Genomic DNA, 19,123 nt, shown 5'->3' on the forward strand with positions numbered 1-19,123 from the left:
TCCATCGGGTTCCCTACGAGTTCGTACGGAGGCGGTACTTACCACTTACGGATCCCCAAAGATTACCCACGTTTTGGCAAGTGGACAGCACGTATTTGCACAAACGGCGGGTTGTGCCCTTAGCTTTATCAAACACGGTTGTGTCACGCATGCATGTACTCAGCCAAACAACAGGAACAGTCGCGGACGTAGCAATTATCCACGTGCACCCCAATTCAGGTCGACTATTTGTCAAACACGGGTGTACCAGACACATCTTCAAAGAAATAAGCAATGATAAGATAATCAGATTTTCTGACACAATGTCCACAGTCACGTCTGTCCCGTATTCAAGTTCAAGGACGCCTTCTTCAGTACGGGTCTAGGTCAAAGTCTTGTAAAAGATTTGAACTTAGAGTTCCTGTCGCTAAGGTGATTCTATTCTTGTGCATGGCGTGACAGAATGCTGACAGCTGATTGGTCCACAGTTAATTGCACCTAGTAGATAGATTTATGGTACAGTACTTAGTCTTAACTAGATGTATAAAGCGCTTCTAGGGAATTAGCGTGAGGCCATTCACGCTCTGACCAGTCAGTCGCCATGTTGGCCCTGCTGCCTGTTCCTCCCACCTGGGTACTGCTTGTAGGACTGTTCACGGTTTTGTTCTACCTGTGAGTATTTACTTCAGAATCTACACATTCTACTTCAAACTTTTCTTTCTTTCTAGCCTGGGCACCATCCGATTTCTACCAGGGCTCCCTAAAAGGGTAGCGAGTGTAAGGAGCCCCGGTAGAAATCGGATGGTACCCAGGCTACTTTCTTTCTACGATCACGAAAGAAAAGAGCTTTCGAAAGAAGCCAATAAATTCCTCCCAAATTTCCCCGTGTTTACAGACAAAACTAACCTCCTGTTTACATCAGAGAACCCACACATTGTAGAAAATATGGACCCTTCGTCTTCCACTGTCTCAGGAAAAGAAGTCGAACCAAACAAGATGGTTTAGAATTAGCTTTTAGACTAGAGTAGACATGTTCTATACTATTCCACACTATTTGTATGTTTGTCCCCTTTCACGTTACCTGCAATTAGCCCTCGGGCAAGATTTTGCAAGACACTATTCACTTGTGCCCTCGCCCTTTCCACTATCGCCATGCTCTCTCTGCGACCTGAATTGTAGTGAAAAAACAGTTTTACGAAAATTGTCAGTATATGTGTTTTGCTGCCTTTTCAGTCACACTTTTACATTTTGTAATTGATAAACCCAGTACGAAATGGAAGGTTACACGCCTCCGTTTTAGGTCGCAGTAAGAGCAAATCGGAATCGATCGCAGTCTGGTAGAAAGGGAACTATAAAAGCTGGTTAGATAAGATAACAATAGTTTGTTCTCTTTTCCTTCCGACTCCGGACACGGGATTGTTTGCGTTGGTTGTGCGAAGAACCGTGACGTCCAATATGGATATCCAGATATTGAGCGGCACCACACGTAGTAGGCACATACATGTACTTCCTTTAGTCAAACGGACGCTAGAACAAGACTTGAAAGCGTCCTCAGCTTCACTCTATCCCTGAGGGACTTGATTTCCGTCACCTCAGTTAAGTTGGTGTCAGTTCATTAATGAAGTTGGGCTTATTTTTTCATTTTGTGGGTTCCCATAAAACTAATGTGAAGCTGTGTACAATATCAGAGGGTCTGATACGATCGATTAGTTTCATTCTTCTTTTTTTCTCTGTGGCTTTTATTTATTTTATTTTTATCTAGCTGTTTATTAGTGAAGATCGGGTGGAAGCCACGAAGATCTAGTCTTAAGTGCCCTTTACAGTATATGGTACATGGTCTCAGTGCTCCTGTACACATTCTTGACCTGTTTTGTAGCCAATAGAATTGTTCAATTTCCGCCCAGTAGTGTTTGTTAACGTTAACACCCCAGGCCCTGCCGTGTTTGTTGATGACGGATGATGATAGTCTGATGAGATAGTTTACGAGGGGCTGCCATACTCATCAACAGATGAAAGGCAATGGGAGCCTGGGTAAAGTAAATAAGATGGTTCTCATGCTAGTTTTTTTTAAATCTAGCCTACTTTGCAGACTTCGAGGGGGCGGCTTTTATCTTATGGGGGGGGGGGGGGGGGCTGGATTGCGATTTTCAACGTTGGCTATATTCTATTATGCCGGGAAAGTAGTTTGCCGTAGATTCAGTTTTACCCAGCCTTGTGCTGTGCCCAAACGTAATAAAATCATCGTTGATTTTTTTTTTGGGGGGGGGGCATTGTTGTATAGTATTCACAGATAGACACGAACGAATTTTGCACTATCATGTATGTCATTCGTTCTCCATTAAGAAAAATAACCATTGAGCACGTACACAATGCGTAAAGTAGAATTTCAGTCGTGTTCACGTCTGACAAAATATTGTATTGTTCACCAAACGGACGGTGTTGAAATAAAACATGCACAATGATAAAGGCATTGCAGTGTGCTAATAAAAGTAGATGGACACATTAAATGTTGTATGCATATGATATTAAAACCTGTGTTGTTAACGGTAGATAAACTGCATTCAAATGTTGATACGTCTATACTTTGCGGGTAAGCTAACTTAATTTGTGTCTGTCTTAAATGTGTGAATATTAAGCTTTATGGAAACTTATAAAACTCATCGACCTTCTAATAAAACTCATTGACCCTCTACTTTTGTCTGGTCAGCAAAGTATTTTATTGTATGAATAACACTCTTGACCGGCTTCTACTGTTGTGGCAACAAAGTACTGTAAATTTTAGTAAGTACACTCTTGGTGTGAACAAAACTGAGTTGGTTGGTCCCAAGCGAGACAAGAGCACTTTAAACGTAAGATCCAGTCAATAAAGGGTTTACGACAAGTTTCTGTAATTACATGTGGGAAGTACCGCTTTTTGGCACAAAACGCTCCTGCCTTCTTCCCCGTGGAAACACTCTTCAAAAGAAATAACCAGTGTTTTTATATGAACTGTTATGGGTTAAAGTTCACTTGTAAAGCCTGCCCTATATTCAATTCAGGGCCAAGGACGCCATCTGCACCAAAGGTTCGGAGACAAAGTCCTTGTAAAAGTATTTGTGTCGTGTCAATAAATCATGCTAATTTATGAGTGGCGTGACCAATTTAATTGGTGCTTAAGGACTCAAATATTTAAGTGGCGCTACTGGACTAAGGAATCAATAAATAGGGTATAAAACCTGCTCTTCAAAACAAGATCTCCTCAGTGTCACTGACGAAAGGCAGCGGACGCTACCTGAAACGTCTGACCGCTTCCAAAATTATATCCCGTTGCTATTTGGCCTGCATCCAAGGTATCCTGAAAACATTCACGCTGAGACTAGATACCATGTTGGATCTTCTGCCGTTCCCCCCTGCGTGGGTGCTGGTAGGACTATCGGCTTTGCTGTTTTATCTGTGAGTAACCGACAAAATCTATATAAATTTTAATAATCCTTGCGCGTTCTAAAAAAACGACAATATAACTAGATGGATTGTGGTATGTTGGGAGTCGTCGTTGCGTTTTGAATTGCATTTGTTATACCCGTGACTTTATAATGGTAATATTATCGAAAACGTACATTACTAAAAAGACAACCAAAGACACAAGGCATTATCATTTTTTATCTGCGAAATTCTGTCAGATCGCTCGGCCGCAGCGACGCCGCAAACGTGCCGAAGCTTCAGTGAGCTAAGCACAAGCGCTCTTCTGCTAACATAAGTGCCACATTTCGTGCGCATTATAACTCTTCTTCGTCTTGAAAATTTATCAGTGAATATCGTCATGTATCGTGAAATAGAGAAAAGGTGGTGCTTACTTTTTGAATCGTTTCTAAACTGTCCACGTTATTGCCAGTCTATCCTCTTGACATGACTTAAATTTTACGACTTATGGGGAACGTTTTTCGGCTTTCTTCATAAAAACAAATCGAAGTTCGTTGTATGATTATCAACTATGAAGTCTTTATAAATATATCCACAAACCATTGTAGTCTGAATATTTTATAGATGATACCCTTCTAAGTGCGAGTGAATAAGACGCGAGAAAAACAGGACTTTAAAGTGAGGAAGACATAGAATTGCAATCGGTGCTGTGATTAGATCAATTATTGTGTTTCTCATGCCCTGGCATAATCCAAAAGTGTGAAGATTATTCCCTTCGTATGTGAACTGTAAAGAACTTTACAGGTCTCTTGGTGGACATTCATGACATGTTTTATATATGTAACTATACTCCGACATTTGGGTTGCGCCCCTTGTTAGGGTAAGGCACAGAACATATTGAACGCCCCTCGTACGTTTGTTGTTGAATAAAGGTCACTTCTTTCGAAGGTCGAATCAAGGTCGTGCGTACAGACTGTTCCGTAAACGCGCTCGTACGATTGTCCATAAACAGCCAACCAGAGTCCAATATATGTAGGTGGGGCGGTAATACTGCTCGCCTATTGGTTATCGATAGACTAGCATGTACCCACCGGAACTTAAGCATACACATGTACAAGGTCGTTCGTATTCGCATAAATAAGGATAGTATATTCTGCATATAGATATATATAGAGAGAGATTACATATAAGTGTGTCCGAAAAATTTTGGTAAGCAACAGACATGATACATTCGAACAATGCATTTTGGTCCCGGCCGGATCCTGTCATATGCGCTACTTTCTTGGCTATGTGCTAATCTCCAAGCAGATCTTGCGGTAGTTCGAGACAGTAACATAAGCTGGGGAAGGAGTTTAACCGACAGAGGACTTTTATCGCGGTAAAATTAAACTTCTCTGTCGGCTTAACTCCTCCCCCAGCTTATGTTACTGTCTTAAACTACCGCAAGATCTTTTTGGAGATTAGCTATGTGCTACATGTATTTAAATAAAGGTGAAGGTCCAATAGCTTTGACTCTTGAGGTCGTAAGAAAGGTCAGTCGGTTGTAAATCTGTCTAGGGCACGCTACCCAACCCCTCTCCTTTTATTGCTATCAAGTACCCCCCTCCCCAACCGAAGTCAGGTACCAACCCAAGAAGTTGCAGTTTAGAGTAGGCATGCTCTATACTGTTGTCACACTTTTTGTTTGTTTGTAAGTGTGTGTGTTTGAGTCGCTTTCAGTCTTTAATGTGGTTTGTCAATAGGACAATCGTCAATAGGGTTACCAGAGGTTATCGCAAACCCAGACTCTGTCGACGTTAGGCGCCGATCAAAACAAGGCCAAACAAACCTCCAAATCAACACCGGTATTTGTACCAGATATGTACATACTTATGCTTCCGTAATGCGTGTCTGTCGGAAGGGTCCTTTGCTACTAGTTTTATTACCTTCGCAAAGAAGCTTATTTGTGTATTTATGTGTTAATTGTTTGTGCATAGAAGACCTGCAAAACTCTAGAAGGCTTAAATGGATTGTATTGATATTTGATACGTGGGTAGGTCTTGATATGACCTAGAAACGATCAGATTTTGGGCCCCCTAGCGGCTCGTTACGGTACTGTTGCGGAACTATCGGGTTTGTTATCTCGTTTAATCAAGTTACTAGTATTGTCCGTTTGTACCCACACTCCTAGCAACTTGAAAACACTTGCTTAATGAATAACTGATCTTGGCCATCTATCTACATAAAACAGGATCGACGACAAGTTTGGTGTACATTTCTTTATTCTTGCCAAGCAGAGCAACATTGGACGTTGTCCAAACTAACTGTGACCTACCATTAGCAACCTTTACTCATAGAACCAATTATATCTTTGTCAGCAACAGTATTGAGACGTTTGTTAGGAAACTTACCTATTCATTTTTACACCGACGTTGATCAGTTAACGTCCTCATTACGAAGCATGCTGCCAATGTGGCTTCAGGCGACATTATGCCAACTTAATTTTTATCCAATAGTTTATATTTATAGCCATAACAAAGGTAGGAGATTTGCTGGACGTTTTAATTTGTTAAGTATGTAATGTATCAATGTGTCAGTGTTTGCTGAGTATTGGTCCGTAAAAGTAGTGATAAATGAATTTCTTCCACGACAGTGTTTGGCTAACTAACGTCAGGGATTGCGTAATACCTCTTGGAATGCAACCGCAAGGAAGCATTTTTCCTCAGCGTAAATTCCAAGTATACAATAAGACAAGAATGAATGTAAATTTTATATAATTGTTGGATACTCATTTTAACGTCTTTAAACATCAACAGGTTTCTGGTGTGGCCATTCTCCACCTTCAAGAAGCTGGGAATTCCCGGTCCGAAGCCGATTCCCTTGTTTGGAAACTACCTGGATTATTTGAAGGTTGGTATTCTCAAACCAGTCATATAGAAACCTTAACCCTTATCCAGCTTGCTAACTACATTTTGCGGTACAAATGTGGTGCCAAATGGAAACACAACAATGATTCTTTTCCATGAGTCATTATTCTGCTACTAATCCACAAACCGTACATCGCAAGGCGCACCTGTTCCTGTCAGAAATAACTGAAAAGCGAGAAGAATTTGAATGTGCTTGGTATTAGCTAGTGTACATTGAATAGTACGTGAGTTCATCTGAGGTCCGTGGTAAAACTTTATGAAGTGATGAGTTGCTAATACTCAAAATGATACTATACCTCAACATCATCATTAATCTTCATCTGAGGTGCTGCAAGTAAAGTTTGACTTCCAGAACAGTCTGTCTTTTATCGCTGTGAATAGTTCCAGGCCCCTCAGACCAATTAATGACTCAATAAGTTTCTTCAAAGTTAGCCTTGGGCGACCAACACGTTTCTTGTATAATTTATATAGTATACCTAGCCTGACTAAAATGGCGCACCTAGCGGTCTGCCCGACTGTTGCCGCCGTTCCTCGAGGAGGGGGTCATTAACCTCTAACAGCGAGCGGTTGTGTGAACACAGGTTAATAGTATACCTTGAATCCATTTGTGTTGTAAAGGTCTTCATTCCTATACTCATAGTAGGAACGTACGAACCTATATTGATGCTCTTAATCAAATGATATCTTTTAATCTTCAATCTCTATTTGTTTTGTGCATTTTCGTTAATCCAGGGAACGAATCTCTTCGACCAGGAATGCTACAACAAGTACAACAAAGTCTGGGGGTGAGTTAGCTTTTACCTACCGTTTGCATTTGGCAAGATGTATCGTACACTGTAGTCCCAATCACTGTGATGGCTTTGATGATGCTGATGTCGATGAAGATAAAGTTGGCTATGAATATAATGATGGAGATACAGTAGTGATGGCACTCCGATGATGATGATGATGATGATGTTGATGACAATAATGGTGGAGATAATGATATCATCCTGATGATGATAATTCAATTTCAGGATTTTCGAAGCCCAGACGCCCATACTAATGGCTGGCGACCTAAAGCTTGTCAAAGAGATCACAGTGAAAAGGACCAACATTTTCCAGAACCGACGGGTAGGTTATATGCCATTTAATAGGCTGACTGGTTTTAAGGAATCTTCACTGAATAAAAGTGTAACGAATAAACCTTTATGTCACAGGTGAATGTTTTGATGTATAATTGCGCTGTTTTATGTGTGAATGTTCAACTGCATGTTGGATGACATTTGATATCATCATTGCTACTTGGAATGACCACTGTGTTGTGCTGTTACAATTTCAATTCAAGAATGTAATGGGACCTTAGCCATCAAATGAGCAGCAAGAGATAAACACATTGACATGTTTGCAAGACAAGGGTTGTACAAAAAAACAATTATGGTCGCTGAAAGGTAGCTAAGATATCCCTGTATAGTGGAAAGGTGTGGTAATAATTAGTAAAAAAAGTTAAGATACATTGCTCATGGCGACACTAAAGTTATGAAATCAACAACCCAACCTTTGTTTTAATACACATCTCCTCTAAGATCAGCCCATGTCTGTTTTGCAGGATTTGGGAGGGCGAGGTGAGATTTTCAGTGCCAGCATGGCTGCGCTCAAGGACGCTGACTGGAAACGGGTCCGTGGTGCCATCTCCCCCACCTTCAGCACAGGCAAACTCAAACAGGTTTGCTTACCTTTTTAAAAAAAACATTTACGAACAAGTTAAAATACCTGAACATCAATGTTTCGGTACTGCACCTGAATAGACTTAGATGTATATTGCGTATTCCAAAAAGCAGTTACTCAAGCAACTGGATATAATTTTGGCGTATGTAATTGCCTGGCTGTCTAACTTTCGTCGACGAATATTACGTATCGATTTATTTTTAACCTTATTTAAAACCCAATTTAGCACTGGACAAAAGAAAACATTTCGGGCATTGAAATCAGCACCACCTTCGATTGAAGAGCCTGTCGAAAGCATGGATTTTCTGCATAGGATACATTAAGTCATAAAACATTCTCTTAACTGTTAATGTTCCCTTCAATATGGAAGCTGTGTTACTTTGTCACATTTTTTTCAGTTACAGATTTAGCGATCCAGACCTGTACCTAAATCTCTGTACTTATTCCCGGTATTCACGTTTGGTGCTCACCTCTAATGTAGATACATCCCTGATTGCGAGGTTTCGAATGGCTTTGAAAGAAACTTGTTTCTGTGACTCTGCAGATGTCACCACATGTTGAGAAATGCGCGAACGACTTTGTATCCAAACTGGCTGAGAACGAGAAAGAAGGGACAATGTTTGACATGAAGTGGTGAGTATATACATAAGGATGTAGACTGGTTTATTTATTCGTTTCGCAAAAACATAAATGACACGAATAAAAGCAACCTTCCAGCCGTGGAGGCTGAATTGTGCAGCTTTTTTTATGCAAACACAAATTATTACTAAATTACGAGTGCGACTTGCGACAAGTACGTGTACACGAGTGCATAACATTACGGGCATGCATAGCTGTGAAACACAGAGAGACATTTAGACCAAGGAACACCTCAAAATGATTATGAAGCCTCTTCCATTGATATGACCTTTTGACCTGTAATGTCTGTAATGTCTGATGAATGACTAGTTCTAATACCCCTGACCTTTACTTCCTGTCACTACTGCAAATCTGACCTTTCCAGTGATACCATCTTCCCTTTCACTTCCCGATACTCTACTCTACAGTGCTTTCAAGTAATCTAAGTATGGACAAACAGAACACAAACATCTCTACGAGCACACAGGAACACAAACATCTCTACGAGCACACAGGAACTCAAACATCTCTACGAGCACACAGGAACACAAGCATCTCTACGAGCACACAGGAACACAAACATCTCTACGAGCACACAGGAACACAAACATCTCTACGAGCACACTAGGAACACAAACATACAAACACACCCAAAACAAAACCGTCTAAGGAGGCAAAGGACACCAAGTGTGTGCCATTATGGATTATATTGATTAATACATATCTATAACATTAATTATATTCATAAATGAGTGTTTATAACCCCTTTCCCTCACTGTTAGGATTTCTGGTGGCTATGCCCTGGACGTCATCTCCAGTACAGCTTTCGGCGTGCAGGTGGACTCCCTGAACAACCCTGACCACCCTCTGGTCACCAGCGCCAAAACGCTGTTCGTCTTCAACTTCTTCAATCCCCTGATCCTAATCGTGTGTGAGTATAAGTCGTGTACTCATATATTCTGCCTTATCTGCATCTTTATCTATCTCTAGATCTGGACCTCTACAAAAAGCGGCTCAAGTCGACAAGATCCTTGATTGATTTGATTGATAATTGATTGATTGATCATTGATTGACTGATCTTTTATTTGATGGTTGATCATTGATTGATCGATTGCCTGATTAATTGATCCTTGATTGATCATAAATTGGTTGATCCTTGCTTGCTTGATAGATTGATACTTGATTGATGGATTAATCATTGATTGATTGATTGATTGATTATTAATTGTGTGATGGAATTAATCATAGAATAATTGATCCTTGCTTGCTTGATAGATTGATCCTTGATTGATGGATTCATCCTTGATTGATTGATTGATTGATTATTAATTGTATGATGGACTACTCCTCAGTATCTGCATCTTATCTACCGTCGCTATGTCTAACACATAGAGGCTGCGACCACGCCATGACCAATGGGCGACTAAAGATTTGAAAGAGAGAGAAAGATTTGACAGTTCGCTCAACGGATTTCAACAATGATTTTTTTTTTTACATTTTGTGCTTTGTTGTCTTAAATGTACATTACCCTTTAACATAGTAAACCAAGGGTAACACTGGTTCAAATATGGCCGCTAACGGTTCGCTCAGTGATCGTCGTCTGTGTTTAATCTGTTTGCCGTCAGAAGTGCACAGCATCAGCATTCGATGATCATTGCTCCACAATGTATCGTGTTGCTGCAATTTCAATAAAGAAAAACAAAATGATACTTCGCTATAGAGAATGGACCTAAGTCTATCTAAACACCAGCACAAAAGACACAAAACACACCACTATTGGTTCATCTAACCAACATACCGTTATCTTCCCAACAGTCCTGTTCCCTCAGCTCGCCTGGCTGCTGGAGGTCTGCGGAGTCAGCTTCATGAACCGGAAGTCCATCAATTACTTCAGCGAGGCTGTCGACAACGCCATCAGCATGAGGAAGGCTAAACAAGCCGACGGAGCTTCGGACGAAGCGGTAAGGACTTTCCTTTATGATCGCTGTTGTTGTTTTTATTGAGGCCATGTTGATTTGATGGTTTGGATGACATCCTCTGGGAATCCCAAAACTGATGGGGACGTTCGTATTAAAAAAAAAAGTTTGCCAAAAAAAAAGTGCCAAACACAGAAAATTTGATACTGAACCATTGATTCTTCATTTTTGTTTTCAAAGTCTTCTTCTTTGATATTGGAATTTACGTTTACAATGGCTACTAATTTACGGGCAGGTATTGGTTTCGGTCTGTCTGTGTTTTAGCAGTTACATGTGTTATACAGGCTAGTCAGGAGTAACAGGAAGTGATCAATGGACAAGATTAGATAGGTACATGTCAATGACTGCTTAATTCTTCCACCAGAGACCTCCAGACTTCCTTCAGTTGATGATCGAGGCTCACAATGCGGAACTGGACAATGGAGTATCCAAGGATACCTTTAAATATGGTCAGTACTGTACACATCTTATCATGGAAGTTCATCTGTGTTGGTAGTAATCATAGTACAAATGCTGAACTTTCTTCCATCACAAAGTTAAGCGCGGATCAAATTTTAAACGACCACTGGCGCCTTCTTCGGGATCAGTTCAGATGACCACACACTTCAGAGCGTAAACTCACACACACCGAAGATATACCTCTATTTTCCATAAATGTAAGAACTGCTACATGGAATGATGAAAGGAAAATTTATAGTTATAGTTATATAAAGTATACAACTAATCACCGAAACATTCTCTCTTAAGGTGTTTCCAAGAGAGAGATCAAGGGAAACGCCGTGCTGTTCTGGGTAGCCGGGTACGAGAGCTCGTCCAACATCCTGTCACTCACAGCCTACAACCTGGCCCTGCACCAGGACGTGCAGGACAAAGCTATCGAGGAACTGGACGCTGTCATTAGGAAACATGTAAGATAATGAGATACAATATCTTACATGATAAAGATTTGCAAACTCTGTAACGATTAAAACTCTCTCTTTTCAACCATTTCATGTACACGCTTATGTCAACTGTCTGTTTCCTGCTATATTTTTAGTTTAGAGTCTTTCCACATAGTGTGCTTTAAAGCCATAGTTGCCAAGGGCTTTATAATTCTAGCCATTGCGAGGATAAAACATTCCCAACGCTCTGCTTCTATCTCCTCTTCAACTACCTCTGTCTCTAAGGCACTTTCAACTAGTCTCTCATCAGGTTGTTGGAACACTCTCGTAGCAGCATTAAAACCAAGTCCGTCTTTATTGAAACAGTTTAACGGTAATATTCAACACAAAAATTAGACTCACCCAAATTACCGACTGAACAGCAGCAGTCTTTGTCAAGGAATGAACAAGCCACTGCTGTCGTGACGTGGATCATAGGTTGCACTAGGTCTACCTTGTTCATTCCTTGACAAAGACTGATGCTGTTCAGTCGAAAAAAATTGGGTGAGTCTAAATTTATGTTGGATATTACAGTTAAACTAGTTTAATAATTACTTGTACCAACACAGATGAACTTTCAAGCTAAGACCGAGTCTGTCTGTTATTTCATTTTCTATAATATATACTATATCAGTTCTGATGTTGTTAAAAGTAGTGTATTCGGCTACCGTTTGGCTAAAATACAATTCTCCTGTTACAGGGGAAGCTTGACTACAAGGCTGTCCATGAGCTTCCCTACATGGAGATGTGCATCAACGAGACCCTGAGGCTGTACCCTACAGCCTTAAGGTATTAATGGTTGTCATATTATGCACTAGTATATCTACTTGTGCTCACCTCACAGAATAGGGTTTCCGTGAATAGTTTCATCAGGTTCGTACGTCACTGAATAAGGAGACACAACCTTTGCTTTATTGTTACCATCGTTTCGGTGAACATCTGTCACCTTATTCAGGACAATTCTGACTGGTTCATCACGTTGTACTGCTTTTGAACTGTGAGCAGCGACACCTATCCTGCAGTACAATGTGAACCAGTCAGAATTGCCCTGTGACGTCACGTTATGTAGATAGCACACGTGACTCGGTGAGCAATGGATCATAAGTTGCAAGAAGTCTTTGTCATCCACCGTCTCTGTTAATGGGGATTTGTGTGACTTCTACCAACACAGATCACACTTTAAAGTTGAAAAAAAATCTGTTTTACCGTAGAATTGATCGCGTCTGCACGGAGGATGTTGACATCCATGGAGTCCACATCCCGGCGGGCATGCTCTGCTTTGTCCCCGTCTGGACCATCCACCACGACCCCGACATCTGGCCGGAACCAGAGAAGTTCAGGCCTGAGAGGTGTGTGTGTGTGTATGTTTTGCTAATCTCCAAGCAAATCTACTGCGGCAGGACAGTATACATTGTCTTAACAATACCCTGCCGTACTCTCCAAGCAGAGGTTGTTGGGAAAATCGTGACCCTTTCCTTTCCTCCGTTTTTTTTTCGACAGGCATTTCCACCAACCTATGCTACCTAGCAGGATAAAAGGAAAAGGTCACAATTTTTCCCACCAACCTCTGCTTGGAGAGTAATCCTGCCGGCTACTTTAGGCATCTCGGCTCGTTGCGTTTCTATTTCATTCTTTGCTCCAGATTCAAGCTGTTGAACTGTCATTCCCTGGCATTTTTACGTTGACGTTAAGAGAGTACGAGCAGACATAAATTTCTGGAAAGATTGCTCATCCCCGTGCCTGTCGTATAGGAGTGACAGGAAATAGTGTTTAGATAGAGGTGGTACAACTCGTCATTTATCAGTTGGACAGACATTCCATGTCATTTTCACAGAAAAGGGCCGCTGCAAGTCTTACGTAGGCTAAAACATAAAAGGTTTCTAAGACTAAAAGTGGGCCCTCGGTGCATGCGTATCTTAGTGAACTTTGCCCCGTTCCAGGTTCTCTAAGGAAGAGGTGGAAGCACGTGACCCGTACGCCTATCTCCCATGGGGCTCCGGGCCCAGGAACTGCGCGGGCATGCGCATTGCCCAGTTGGAGCTCCGGTTTGCAATGGCCAAAGCTCTGGAGAAGTTCCGCTTCTTCCCCTGCGAAAAGACTGAGGTAAAAAGTTGAAACTTACAGTTCTCAATATTTAGTTAATAACGTATTTATGTGTTTATTGAGACTTACCAGATTGGTGAAAAGATTGGCATAACAGGCGATTATCACAATTTCAACCAGGAGACTACCAAAATTTTATATCCATATACAAAATAAAGCGCTTAGGGGAGTGAAAGACGCCGTTACATCAGAGCCCATCAACCTTCCCTCAACCGAGGCGGGGGCCGATACCGACTTGCAAGCACCTTTGACTCATTGCTGAGGTCACACTTCCGGTCTGGATGTGTGACAAAGGCTTTGCGTCATTTCAACTTGATAAGGATCAGAGGACTGATCGAAAGCTTGTTGGTAAGCGCTTTATTTCGTGTACGGATATAAAGTTTTAAAAAAATTGTAGCATACTAGTAATTTTCCTTTTCTTGTTGTTGATTTTAGATTCCCGTCCGCTTCAAGAACTCCTTCATCCATCAGGTAGACGGTGGAGTCTGGCTGCGGGTGGAGGCGCGCACACACGATGCCTAGGTTGTTAGGCCACCGTATAGATACTTCAAGTCCGTATGAGGTCCGTATGGAATTCTTAGCCTTTCAGGCTCATAGGTCGCTAGTGAAATATCAGAAAGTGAGAAATATAGACACATAACATGCTGGAGGAGTTGGCTGTCCAAGAAGTATATTAAATGTGCGACCTCTAGCGTGTTATCTGCCCATATATATATATATATATATATATATATATATATATATATATATATATATATATATATATATATATATATATATATATACTTGTCCAGTTTCTATTATTTTTCCAGCGACAAGTGGAAGAGGCTAAAACTTCCATACGGACTTGAATATATTTACGCACGTGAGAAGCCAAAGGGCTACAGCCCCCTTCCACTAGACGGCGATCGCGCTTCGCTCTCACCGCGCCTCAAATTTGTTTGTTTGTTTGTTTATGTGTTTACCTGTGTGTCCATAGCAGTAATACAGTAGAGTGGTAGGATTAGTGAAGGGGACGGAAATGATGCAACCGCAGAGGAAATGCGGGTCGAATTTGAAGTAAAAATAGTAAGCTTTTTCCATGTGCTAGATACGTTGGGGATCCTGGCAGGAAGTAAGGGCAAAGGTCCCAAAATAGGTTACCTATATAGAACTTTCAACTTTTTATCCATCATTAACAGTTAAGTCTACGATTTCAAGTCAAGCCAAGTCAAATTTATTGCACAACAATTCTGAAATTTGTATGTGTATTTTCTTGATTTTGAAAGTCGACAATAGAAAGTGACTACACAACATCGTTATAGATGTTTTTATAAACTTATCACGTGTATCCAGGTCATTTGTTTATCATTTATCTACTCGTAAATTTGGAAATTTCTTTTGTATTGACTAGATTTTGGTGCATCCACAGTGCCGTTGTATATACCGTTTTCTCTGCTTAGCACTTAGCCCTAATGAGAGAGTACGTAACACACGCCAATATGACTATCCCCCTACTATTATAGTGACCTGTGTTGCCTAGGGCTATAGAAAAGCAGATGGGCGCTGCCCTATACAACAAAAGACATTGGAAACATTTTACAGTACCATTGTGAATTCGTTAGCAAACGCACAGCACATTGAGCCCAATATCATATCACCGTTTATTCGGAGTCAAGATTGAGTACAGATTGGCGCCGCCATATAACAGTAAGTGCAAAGTCGCTGAGAATCAACAAAATGTGAGTGTCATAGTTTCTGAATTTCGATTTGAATTTGTAATTCATTTTTCTCTGTCCAAATAAATAAATAAATGAATAAATAAAATTACCATTTTACAACCTACCTATTGCTTCCTTCCTCTAGTGGTTATATATAAAGTAAACCTCCCCTTGGTCGTTGGGAGAAGGGTTAATTTTTTACAAACATTGTTTGACCAGTCAAGGCCGTTATGTTTGTCAAGTGCAACATATGCCCCATTTACACACGTATTTTCTTAGTAGATTCCAAGTTGCTAAGTCAACTTAATGTCGTGAAGCTGGTGGCATGCTGCGTCGACAAACTAATAAACAGACTTTTCTTGAATCAACTTTGACCGGAGATAGCCTCACGTAAACATGCCTCACTCTGTTCACGTATGTGCCCATATAAGGTATGGATAACATAGTTATCCTGTGTCCAATACAGGGTACGTATTATATATTTGGCTATACCGGTACCAGGTAAGGGTTATAATAGGATATGTGCTCATATAAGGTACGTTTCAGGTATGTGGCCTTAGAAAGTAACAGTTTGTGAACTGTTAACAGCTGTAATATCGATAAATGGAATAATTATATATAATTTTTACACCAGAGACTTATAAGATACAGTTCGACCGTTCCATGCAATAGTAAAGGAAATTAAGTTATCAACATTATGCATAGTCCATTGCACAATTCAAATGTAGACCAAATTTCTGCCAGTCGCATTTGCCTTGTGTCTGGATTCAGATTTTAAGAAACAAAAAAAAAGTACAGAGGAAGCTGTATAATTGTACACTCTATTTGCCATCATTATTCGTGCAATTATCCGGGTGGTGCAGTAATGCGACGTTATCCAGCTGGATTGTACCCGTTTGGGAATTGGCCATTCAGTGCAATTACCAGAAGTGTGCGGTAATCCGTTATGTAATAAACTGGCTTCAACTGTATTACAAAGAGTGCGATCAATCCATCAAGTCCCCCTTTTTTAAAAGAATTTTCTTACGCAACATTTCACAACAACTTCGTTCGTGATACCGGTCGATCACCTGTTTACAAAGTGGCAATGATTCAGCACGCGCTGTGTCCATATAACGCTGGGGTCGATTGGGGACAACGGCTGTTTTTCAGAGCAGCTGTTAGACTTGAACAAGTTGTCTCGCAGCACAGGACGGTTCCAGACGAACAGCTCAGCTGATCTGCCTGAAGAGAGAAGTCGCCATGTTGGACCTCCTGCCTTTCTCACCCACCTGGGTGCTGGTAGGACTGTGTGTTGTCTTGATTTACCTGTAAGTAGCTTCCAACTAAATGTCTCGGTGTTTAGAGCTGTCTTCGGACCTCACAAATGGGCGTGGATTTTCACCTTTCGTCACAGAAGCTAGCTAAGCTGCAGTAAACAATACAATACACGTTAGTTCAAGGAGGCAAGGATGCCCTTCATCTGAACTGCGGTACCTTGTGAAACGTCGCTGCGTTCTGAATTGAATTTCTGTTACCCTTAACTTTAAAATTCTAATCTCCGAACACATCTAAAATGGTTTGGACAAAGGCAGCATCCAAAGGGCTAAAAACAGTCCAACTGCCTTCCATGCAGACGTCGGGGCCAGTTGGACGCCGTCTAGCCCTTTGGAAACTATACATCTTTGCCCTCCATAAATCTGCTTTCAGAGTACCATAGATGCTGTGAGATACCCCCTGTTAATTTTCAAGCAGATCCTACGGTAGTATAGGATAGTACAAAAATATGGCAAAGGATTGTAGCCGGCCTATCGGTAGTCAATGTACACGCCTAGTCCAGCTACACTCCTTTGCCAGCTTTTAAAGCTATCTTATGCTACTGCAAGATCTCCTTGGAGATTAACACCCTGTAGAACCTCCTTGGTTAGTCTACTATGTCATTAAAAGATCAGGGACTGGCTGCCAAATTCCAAACACATTAAAGTAAAACTATGTACCTACCTGAGTCATACTCCTACGCAGGGACATCCAACAGCAAAACCGCCTGTCTGGATGTACCCTGCTCTTTCAACCGTCAACCCTAGTTCCTGACCGCCCTGCTTATAAATATTAATGATCTTACCTTATATCATCCTCCTAACGCCCGGTCCCCAACGGCATTAGCCTATTGGGGCCCTGCTATCTAGATGCCTACCAGCGGTTATTGTGATTGTCGCCACAAACCAGCTGTCAGCCAATCAGAGAACAGGCCTGTCTTGGGCTTTTTGCTTTCGAAAGCTGTCTCGCAAAGGCCGCTGGGAAGCTATCAGCCAATCATGTTACGTCTTACATAGCTCCATCCTCCTGTGCCCGATTTTCCAACGGCTGAGCATATAAGGGTAAGCTCATTAATATTCATAAGCAGGGCGGTGCGGAACTGGAGTGCGCTAGATAGCAGAGGTAGCACAAGGAGTTTCGACAAGACTGTGGTCCCTCTGCGTAGGAGAATGACCTTAAATACGCGAGACTCCTTTTGAAAACTGAAAGGCTATTCTCTGATTGGCTGACAGCTGGTTTGGGGGGGACGTCCAGAGGAACTAAGCGTGACGGTTGAAAGAACAGGGTACATCCAGACAGGCGGTTCGCTGTTGGATGTCCTTGTGTAGGAGGATGACCTGAGTATAAAGACACAACTACAAACGCAATCTATTATTCCAATCCATGGCCCCTTTTTAACAATTGAGTCCCTGTTTTCCACACGTTTCAATGAAAACTGGTAATCTCTTCCTTTTTTCTTCTTCTTCTTCGTTACCCTTCGTTACCTAACTACCCACTGGGGCATCGCATCTTTACAAAGATTGGGTCCGTTCCCGGAATAACCATACCATCAGAGTTTCAACAGCATATCAATGATGTTTGAAACTACTAGGTATATGGTGTGGCCTTACTCCACCTTCAAGAAGCTGGGGATCCCTGGCCCCAAGCCTGTACTGCTGTTTGGGAACTACTTGTCATACAGAAAGGTGAGTAGTCTCCCCTGCAAAAGCCTGTTGGGTTTCTGAACTTCCCATTGCCTTCCCTACAAAAGCTGTATTACGAAATAAAACCCCAAGCTGTTGCATCTTCACAATAAATGACTCAATCCCACATTTGTGAAATTGCGGTAGTTTTCAACTCTGTGTGCGTCCTATGGCGAGGCCTATTGTAGTCTGTACATTAAAGAGGAACATTTCTACGGTTTTTCGATCAACTATTGTTGTTCATTGTCTTTTATAAAGGGCGGGAGTAAGTTTGACAAAGAGTGTTACAAGAAGTTCAACAAAGTCTATGGGTAAGTCTTTTTCCCGTTTACAACGATACTTTGAGAGTTCATTCTAATGCTTGTAATCGGAATAGTAAATGATTAACAGAGACGGCACAGCCTGATATTGGCTTTTACCCAATTAAGTGTCGGAGTGTGTGAACGGTCGCTCACGTGTGTTTGTTTATATGTGCGTGCGCGTAAGTGTGTTCGTGTATGTGTGTTTGTGTTTGTATGTGTTTATGTTTGCCTGTGTGTGCACATGTGTATCTGTGTATCTATGTATGGATGAATCTGTGCGCGTGCTTGTTTTCACGTTCCAGGTTTTATAGGGATCTGCCAGAGGAGCAGTGCAGTTTTCTGTATATCCCGCCTGGGGATGCTTGTTGGTGCACATGACATTCATCATATCAAAATGATCAGGAAAATTCCCTAAAATCGCAGCAGTAAATCCAAAAATGTGCTTGTAAAATAATGCCCACAAGTACAGTTCTAATCCCTTTTTTGCTGCCTAAGTCTACCATTATCTTCCTTTCATTTCAGGAATTTTTAAGT

The 19,123-nt window shown here is 41.3% G+C and overlaps 2 protein-coding genes across 2 annotated transcripts in view; both read left to right on the forward strand.

The window, feature by feature from the left end:
• The first annotated feature begins 495 nt into the window (after positions 1 to 495).
• On the forward strand, positions 496 to 14,203 carry LOC118428025 (cytochrome P450 3A29-like). Its single transcript, XM_035837991.1, has 14 exons — positions 496 to 651; positions 6,174 to 6,267; positions 7,017 to 7,069; positions 7,301 to 7,397; positions 7,873 to 7,989; positions 8,536 to 8,624; positions 9,392 to 9,540; positions 10,426 to 10,571; positions 10,951 to 11,035; positions 11,334 to 11,494; positions 12,207 to 12,295; positions 12,718 to 12,855; positions 13,447 to 13,609; positions 14,045 to 14,203. The coding sequence occupies exons 1-14, from the start codon at positions 581 to 583 to the stop codon at positions 14,129 to 14,131; spliced, it is 1,539 nt and encodes a 512-aa protein (XP_035693884.1). The 5' UTR covers positions 496 to 580; the 3' UTR covers positions 14,132 to 14,203.
• A 3,997-nt stretch (positions 14,204 to 18,200) lies between these two features.
• LOC118428026 (cytochrome P450 3A8-like) overlaps positions 18,201 to 19,123 on the forward strand; it is a 12,819-nt gene continuing 11,896 nt past the window's right edge. Inside the window, exons 1-2 of the mRNA XM_035837992.1 lie at positions 18,201 to 18,290; positions 18,546 to 18,598. Of these exons, the coding sequence (XP_035693885.1) occupies positions 18,201 to 18,290; positions 18,546 to 18,598 (143 nt within the window). The remainder of the gene's footprint in view (positions 18,291 to 18,545; positions 18,599 to 19,123) is intronic.

The sequence above is a fragment of the Branchiostoma floridae genome, chromosome 12 (assembly GCF_000003815.2).
Source record: "Branchiostoma floridae strain S238N-H82 chromosome 12, Bfl_VNyyK, whole genome shotgun sequence".
NCBI lineage: Eukaryota > Metazoa > Chordata > Leptocardii > Amphioxiformes > Branchiostomatidae > Branchiostoma > Branchiostoma floridae.

What these genes read in the sequence shown, in the direction of transcription:
- LOC118428025 (XM_035837991.1), top strand. Translation starts at nt 581, where the DNA reads ATGTTGGCCCTGCTGCCTGTTCCTCCCACCTGGGTACTGCTTGTAGGA. An exon ending in TCCCCTGATCCTAATCGTGT is followed by an intron (nt 9,541 to 10,425) that starts GTGAGTATAAGT and finishes TCTTCCCAACAG; the next exon opens with TCCTGTTCCCTCAGCTCGCC. An exon ending in CTGTACCCTACAGCCTTAAG is followed by an intron (nt 12,296 to 12,717) that starts GTATTAATGGTT and finishes GTTTTACCGTAG; the next exon opens with AATTGATCGCGTCTGCACGG.